Source organism: Stegastes partitus, unplaced genomic scaffold (genome assembly GCF_000690725.1).
Source record: "Stegastes partitus isolate 25-593 unplaced genomic scaffold, Stegastes_partitus-1.0.2 Scaffold746, whole genome shotgun sequence".
In the NCBI taxonomy this organism is placed as follows: Eukaryota; Metazoa; Chordata; class Actinopteri; family Pomacentridae; genus Stegastes; species Stegastes partitus.
Window position 1 is genome coordinate 300,271 of NW_007578477.1, and position 7,763 is coordinate 308,033.

A 7,763-nucleotide genomic window follows, 5' to 3' on the forward strand; every position below is an offset into this window, starting at 1 on the left:
GGTGTAGAGATGATGGATGGATGGATGTTCAAAGTGTGTGAAAAAAGTAGCGGCTTATAGTCCGGAATTTACGGTATATAAAAATTCATCTCCTGTAAGATTGTGACGAAGGCGTGAATTAGCTATAGAGACCCAAACAGTTCTTGTATCAGGCTGTAAACACCTTTATTTCTGGTTTGACACTTTAACATGGAGATCTGTGGAGATTGACTCGCCTCTGGAGGCAGCCCCTAGTGTACATTTGAGGAACTGCAGTTTTTGGTAATTGTGTCGGCTTCATATTTTAGCATATCAACAGTCAACAAACAGGGAAAAATTTTGGGTTTCAAACGGGACATTTAAAAAAAAGAAAAAAAGATTGTATTCAACGTACTAAAGTCACTTAATGTGAAATTACATCTTCAAAGAGCAACTTCAACTTCAGTGACAGTTTAGACTACAGCTGCTCTGTTCAGATGGGATGCAGACGTGTTGCGCAAATATTGACCCAACTGTCAAAAATGAATCCTGTTTAAGGAGGTATCCCTCACATTTTGATTTCATTGAAATAAATGCAGCCATAGTGCGTTGGTTTCACTTCAGAAAGACTGCTTTCAGTGAGGCGACAACACAAACAGAAACAGTCCCACCGACACCCTTTAGAAAACCTTAAAGCTCCTCCTCTTCCTGTCTTATCAGCCGGTTTTCCCCACTCCTCTGATTCCCTGTACAGAACCTCCTGTGTATGTGTTTAATTAGTTTTACTCACCACGCTGCCACTGACCTCAAAATGCTGCACCAGGAAGAAGACGTAGTCGCCGTTCATCAGACCCTGACGCTCGGCCTCCAGCAGCAGAGCCATGGCGTCGTCCCTGTTGGTCAGCACCACGATAACTGCAGGACAAAGCGCCTGTATGGGTCAGAAGGTGTTGCAGTCGCCGCAAAGCGCCTGCAGAAACTCTGCTCTTACCTCTGGCCACCGTGGCGATGAGCTTCACGTTCTGGTGGACCTGCTGAGGGTCGCTGGTGTCGAACTTCACGGCAGCGTTCAGCTTGAACTTGGCTCTCAGCGGATCCTCCACCGTTTTCCACAAAGCGTCGACTTTGTCCCAAGTGTTTGACTCCAATCCGCTCCCGATCATGGCGACGTGAGTCCAGCCGAAGAACTCCAGGGTCTTCACCAGGACCTCGGCGCTCCTCTTGAGAGGAGGCACGATTTTGATGTAGGAGTCGTAGATCTCGCTGTTGTCCATTTTGAAAGACTGACCCACGAAGCCGAACATCGGGATGTTCCACGTGGACGCAATCAGGCCGGTGACCTGGAGGGCAGGAGTTACATGAAGTAGAGGTTCAAAACAATCCTAAAGAGTTGAGTTTGTCAGGACAGGACGGAGGAATTTAGAGGCGCTAACATTAGAAACAAAAGGCATAAATGGTGCAAATGGTGCAGAGCCTCAAAAACACAGGAGGTGATTTAATAAGGGATAAGAAAAGGATTTCTTTTTAAAAAACAGTAAAAGTTGTGTTTTCCTTCCACTTCCACCATAATTTAATACAGAAAAGAAACAAATTGGTCCATAAAAATCCAACGGAAGTGTTTAATGCTTAAAGTTTCCTCCAGACGCTTTAATGTGGCCCAACAATGTTAAAATTAAATCTACACTTTTGCTCCAACATACTGTGTTTTTCATCTAAATGTCATTAAAACTTTAAATCCACAACTGTCCTTGTGGATTCCAGTTATTGTAAAATACATAATGAATAAAATTCAATATTCATTTTTAAAATGTTTATGATTTATGGCATTAAAACTAAACTAAAAGATATTTCTGAGTTATTTTCTCCTTCTAGTCTTCTTCTCTCTCTCTCTCTCTCTATATATATATATATATATTTATTCTATACTTGTAGTCATGGTTGTTTTGTTTCCATGGAGGTGCAGGAATTTATGTTGCAGTGCAAAATTAGCAAAAACATACCAGGAACAAAAATTTGTTTGGAGTTCAGAGGGTTAAGACAGAAGGTTCAGATAAATGCAGACTGACGGTTAAATCAAAGCACAAGTACTTGAGTGAATGTAGTTTATTACTTTGCACCACTGCAACCCTGCAACATGCGCTCAATCGAGAAAATATGATCACTGTAATAAGAAAAGTGAAGTTTCCATAATCCATCAAAAGCCAGCTCCTTGTTAAAGCATCTTTAATTAATTACACAGTTGAGTCACGGCCTCTGAGGCTGACCTTTATAACCTTAATGCATGTTTTATTTACTGCAGCCTACTCTGTTAGATTGCTTCAGCTCTAGTTGGGACAAAAAGCAAACAAAAGCATCACTTATGAACTTGGCAGGACTCGTACCTCGGCTTCTTCTGGGCACGCCGGGCCGAACAGCGCCGACACGTTTTCCCTCCACACCTGCTGGATGAAGCCTCCCAGCGACTCTTTGGGCCGGCAGTCCGTGTCCCTGTACACAAAGTCCAGGCTGTAGTTCCCCAGCAGGGCAGGGTTGGTGTTCACCTTGTCCACGGCGATCTGCAGGGCCGAGCCCAGCCTCAAGGCGCTGAACGGGAATGACATGTTCCGCGGAGCCTGGAAGCCAATGAGCAGCTTGAGAGGCTGAGTGCCGTTATTATTGACGATGACGGCAGCAGCGGCGGCGGCGGCGGCGGCTGACACCAGAGTGAAGTGAAGCAGCAGCGTGAGGCTCATGCCAAAGCAGTGCAGCGCCCTCGGCATCGCTGGCAGCCTGCGAGTTGATGAAACAAGGGCTTAAATAGTGAAAGTCCCCAGTGATGCTGGACAGTTGGTTAGGGAGGAGGAAATGTAAATATGTGTGGAGGAGGAGGAGGAGGCACAGCGAAGAGGAGTCAGGCTTCTCCTCTGTGCCGTCTTTTTGCAGATCAGTTTGAAAGAAAGATGATGATTACATTGTTGGTTGTGATCAGATAAATAGGTGCCAAGACAGAAGCAAGCAGAGATGGATTCATGAATGGATGCAGCATAACTGACCTTCACTTAGACGTCAAGTCATTCCTGTGTCACCTCTTATTTCTAACGTGAACAATAGGTTATTAAAACAGACGCCCCAAAGTAGACAATCAGTGCAACCAGGGTGGAGAAAGTGTTCAGATCATTTACTAAAGTAAGAGGCATCATTACAATATAAAGTAATATTGTTCAGTTAGCATCTTATATGTGCAAATACATCCCCAAAAACTTTATTTGTTTGATCTTATAATACAAAATACTTTCAATATTGATCACACTTTTTGTTTCTAACTTCATACGATGATCAGAGTCTGAACCCCAAAACATGTCGGCAGCTTCAAGAGACATGTTTTTGTTTTTTAGTTGCCAAATTAGTAGCCGATTTTCAACCTTCTTATTGTCCTTGAACTAACTGTGTGGCGAGAGGTTGCATCAGGAAGATGAATAAAAATGTAATCAGGAGGTATAGAGCGGTCCATAATGCCACTAGTCAGGGCTGCGGTGTTCAGCCTCCGGAAATGATGCTGCAAACAATGAGTTATCGTCACAATTTAACTCTTAAAAACAGACGTGTGACTGCTTCAGACTTAGTTCAGGGCTTGTCGGTAGAAATCAGGGCTTTTGTGTTCATTGGCATGTCTTCATCGTGGCTCCACATGGAAATAAAATGCCAAAGGAATCGGAAAAAAGTTAGAAATAATGAAACGTTATATGGGAAGATCAACCAAAAATCTGTCAGAACAGGGCTGCAGTATGAACCGGTAGGTCCAGAACGATCCATAATGCCACTCATCAGGGCTGCAGGAAATAGAGTAACAGAATAGAATTACTTCATTAATCCTCAAGGGTTAATTTGGTTGTCACATCACAAGAGTAAGGTTACCACCACCATAGATACTGATAAATAAGAAAAATAAACACCAAGAAAATCTAAAATCCAAAATGTACAACAATATGTCTACGTAGAAAAGTCCTGTGTGAAGTGTTGTGCAAACAATGTGCAACACAACAAGAGTGAATGACGCCACAAACTGAGCTGCTTTCACAATTTGTGTGACAACTCAGACAGCGTGAAGGACGCTGAGTAACATCAGCTCAAGAAAAACATCCTTACATGCTCGGTGGCCAAAAAAAAACTACGACTAAACTTTGCTAGCACATGAAAAGAAGCCAGATAGAAGCAGGAGCGCATTCTTTCGTCAGATGAGACCAAGATATGTTTAGCTGGAGTCCATCGTCTTTAGCATTTAGCTGACCAGGACGACCGCAGTGACGTTCTGACGGTGAAGCACGGAGGAAGGACGTGAAGATATGGGGCTCTATAACAGAATAAGATCTCTCCAACATTTTCTCCGCTGAGGTTTGAGTCTAAAATAAAGGTGGACATTCAAAGTAACAGAAGAATGAAAGAGCAGAATGGTGAGAGTTGGGCAGACTTGCACTGATTTCCACTGTTGTTTTCAACACAGTAGATCATTCGCCCATAAACCATCCTGTTTTCATTAGAAGTAACACAATCCCTGTATAGATGTATTGAGCTCTGCTGCATACTGAACATTGACGTGTGCGACCTCGTCCACAGGAGGTCCACAAACCACAGCACTGAGTAAACATCATTAAAAATGCACACAATTAAAAAAAACAACAGGAAAAAAAACAATTAAAGGTTTAACATATATATAAAAAAACAATAAATAATACATGTTCCGCCTGAGGCATAAATCAATGTGTGTTTTCATGCTTGGTGTGTGTTCACAACCTCTGTAACCTCTGCTTATATGAAACTAACGACTGTTTAAAATTCCACCTGATAATTCATTTAAACCATCGAACTCTGCCTCGGTTTTTTTTTTATTATAAAGAAGCAGTCTGTTGCTCCTACTGATGTATTCTGCCACTATCCTTGTTAAATTACTAGAAAATGTTCTAAAAGCTGCTCTCTGATGGTCTCTGGTGCTGTTTTTTGGGCTTCGGTAGACATAAACATCATCTTTCTGATGGTAGGAACTCAGCTGAGGATTCAACACTGGTCCTGCTGCACCAGCTCAGGTTCGGTTGTTTTGTTCAGAGTTCACTTATTTGCTATTTGTGACCAAAAACGAACTTTTTGCAAAACATTTTGACTGAATTTTAGATGTTTCCAGACCAAAAATTTTCATATTTTTTAAGGGTTCAATATCTCCGGAAATTTAAAGCCCACAGCCGTGAAATTTAATGAGGACACAATCGTTTCCAACAAAATGAAAATATAATATAAATACAGCAGTTTGGATCTGCTGGACCCTATTCTGTCTGTGTTCTCACCAAAGGTCATGTCTGTTGGAGTTTATCTGGAGATAATGAAATCTTAAAACGGCTTCCCAAGTTAGACGCTTCTTGAAAGTAAAAATACAGAATTCCCAGGTGTGAAAACACACAAATGATCAAACTTGGGCCACATTTCTTCAACAGAACCTTGTTTTGTGACCAAAATAACAAAGATGAACTCGGAACCAAAAGTGAAATGGTGGAGCAACATCATTTTGGTTTGTTAAAATAGCAAAAAACTGGAACTTCGGCTCATAACACTTGTAATGCCTCCAGTTCTGCTGATGTTAGAGCCTCAAACGTTGGTGAAATGTTGACCAAGGACTGTAAAGGAAACATGGATCCATCCATATATATACACTTACAGGAACTTTCTGGGGACACAATACCAATCTGTTTTTTGAAATTCTTGCACTTTTAACTTTTATCAAGGGCCAGTAATTAAAATGTGGTCTCAACTGGAGCCATTCAGTCATTTGGATCAGCTGACAACTGTTCTGTCTGTGCTCTCACCAAGTGTCACGGCTGTTGGAGCTTTATTTCTGGAGATATTGAACTTTTAAAATGGGTTACCAAGTAAGATGCTTCTTGAAGCTAAAAATATGTTTTCAGGTCTGAAAATGTGAGATTGTCTTTGCTTTGTGACTCAAACAAAACCTTAAATGGTGGAGAAGCACTATTTCAAAAACTGGACTTGAGCTTATAATACTTGCAACGCATCAAATTCTACTGATGTTAGAGCCTCAAAAGTTGATGAAATGTCGACCAAATAAACAAACATGGACACATCCATATATATATATATAGATAGATACACTTAGAGGAACTTTCTGGGGTCCCACTTCCACACTTTGTTGTACTTGCTTCTATTTTCATGGGCCAAAACTTAATCAATGTGTTCTCTGCTGGAGCAATTTAACAACTTGGATCTTCTGGATAATATTGTCGTCTTCACCAAATCTCATCACGGTGGGAGTTTTATTTGTGGAGGTACTAAACCCTGAAAACAGATTTGAAGGTAGAAAAAAAAAGTTTTTAGGGATGAAAACACAAAAATTCCTGGATTTGAAAACATATGAGATTTTGAAAATGCAACCAAAGTATTCTTCTTTTTAAGTTATTTTTTGTGCCTTTATTTGATAGTGCAGTGAGAGAAGGACAGGAAAGTGGGGAAAGGATCATGAGCGGGATTTGAACTCATGACCTCCACATTGGGACTGTAGCCCTGTACACGGGGCGCCAGCTCAACCAGGTGAGCTATAGCGGCGCCCCAACCAACCCAAAATATCCTTAAATAATAAAAATTGGGAAACTTTCAGCAAAATCCAAGACACATTTCCTGGATTTTGTGTGAACCAGTACAGATCACAGATGACTGTTTTTACTCTTTGCACTTGTCAGAAGGAAGCTGAAGGATGACGTGAACTTAGTTACGCTTTTATCTACAAATGAACAATTAATTTTATTTCTCAACGCTGATCTGATGTCATAAAGACAGATTTGGTCTGAGATAAACCCTCGATTAGATCTGAACGAGCTCAGATCAGTAGATTCCAAAGGTGCCACGTTTATGTCCTGATCCACTTATCGCCCACATCCATAAATCCAGCGTCAAAGTTCACATGAACTCTGTGGCTGCATGCAAACACAGTGGGGAGGACGGAAAATTGAGGGAGTTTCATTAAAGCGACTGCAGCAGAAGGCAGGCCGGGCCTTGTCGAGCCGCTCACACCTGTGTGCGGTTTCAGCCGTTAATGACCGCAGGTGGGCAGGTTGCACATTAGTGGTGTTGCTGCCTTCAGCTGCCGTTTCTCCGGGGATCCCTGCTCAGCCTGCCGCTAATCCCACCAGGTAACCTCTCAGAGCTTCTCCTAATGAACCTTTTCCCCCCTGTCCAACCAAATCAGTCGAGCGCTAGGAGGTCAGCGTTTTCACGTCCACGGAGATAAAACGCAGAGTGCAGGATGCAAAGAAAAAAAATAAAGTTGGAAGCAAGAAAATGCACCATTCAACAAGCTGCACTGCACTTTAATTAAAAGGAATAAACGGTGGAGTCTTTTCTGATCACTTCAGGAATCCAACACAACCTCTCATGAGTCCAATTCAACCTTTAAGTTTTCATCTTTTGTCCCTTCAAGTTCCATTTTGGAAGACTTTGAACAGCCGATAAGCTTGTTGACCTTTAATCCGCCGCAGCATCTCGGATCCCTGCAGCAGTTTATTAATTGATCTGCAGAGCTGCTCCACAGAAACAAATTGCACAACACACACACACACACACACACACACACACACTCACACACACACACACACACTCACTGGGATATTTTGCTGGTATAAAAGCGGTTTTGACGCCTGTGTTGTCTTTTATCAGTGGAAGTGATGGTGTTCAAGGTTCAAAGGTTTGAAGTGTGTCCCAGTGTTTTTATGACTTCTGCATGTGTCGCCCTTCAGACCGGAGGAGGACGATCAGCCGTGCACACCTGA

At 42.0% G+C, this 7,763-nt stretch overlaps 1 protein-coding gene across 1 annotated transcript in view; it reads right to left on the reverse strand.

Moving 5' to 3' along the window:
* gucy2g (guanylate cyclase 2g) overlaps positions 1-2,690 on the reverse strand; it is a 16,116-nt gene extending 13,426 nt beyond the window's left edge. Inside the window, exons 1-3 of the mRNA XM_008291509.1 lie at positions 2,340-2,690; positions 950-1,298; positions 764-873 (exon numbers count right to left, since the gene is read on the reverse strand). Of these exons, the coding sequence (XP_008289731.1) occupies positions 764-873; positions 950-1,298; positions 2,340-2,690 (810 nt within the window). The remainder of the gene's footprint in view (positions 1-763; positions 874-949; positions 1,299-2,339) is intronic.
* Between the last annotated feature and the right edge of the window lie 5,073 nt (positions 2,691-7,763).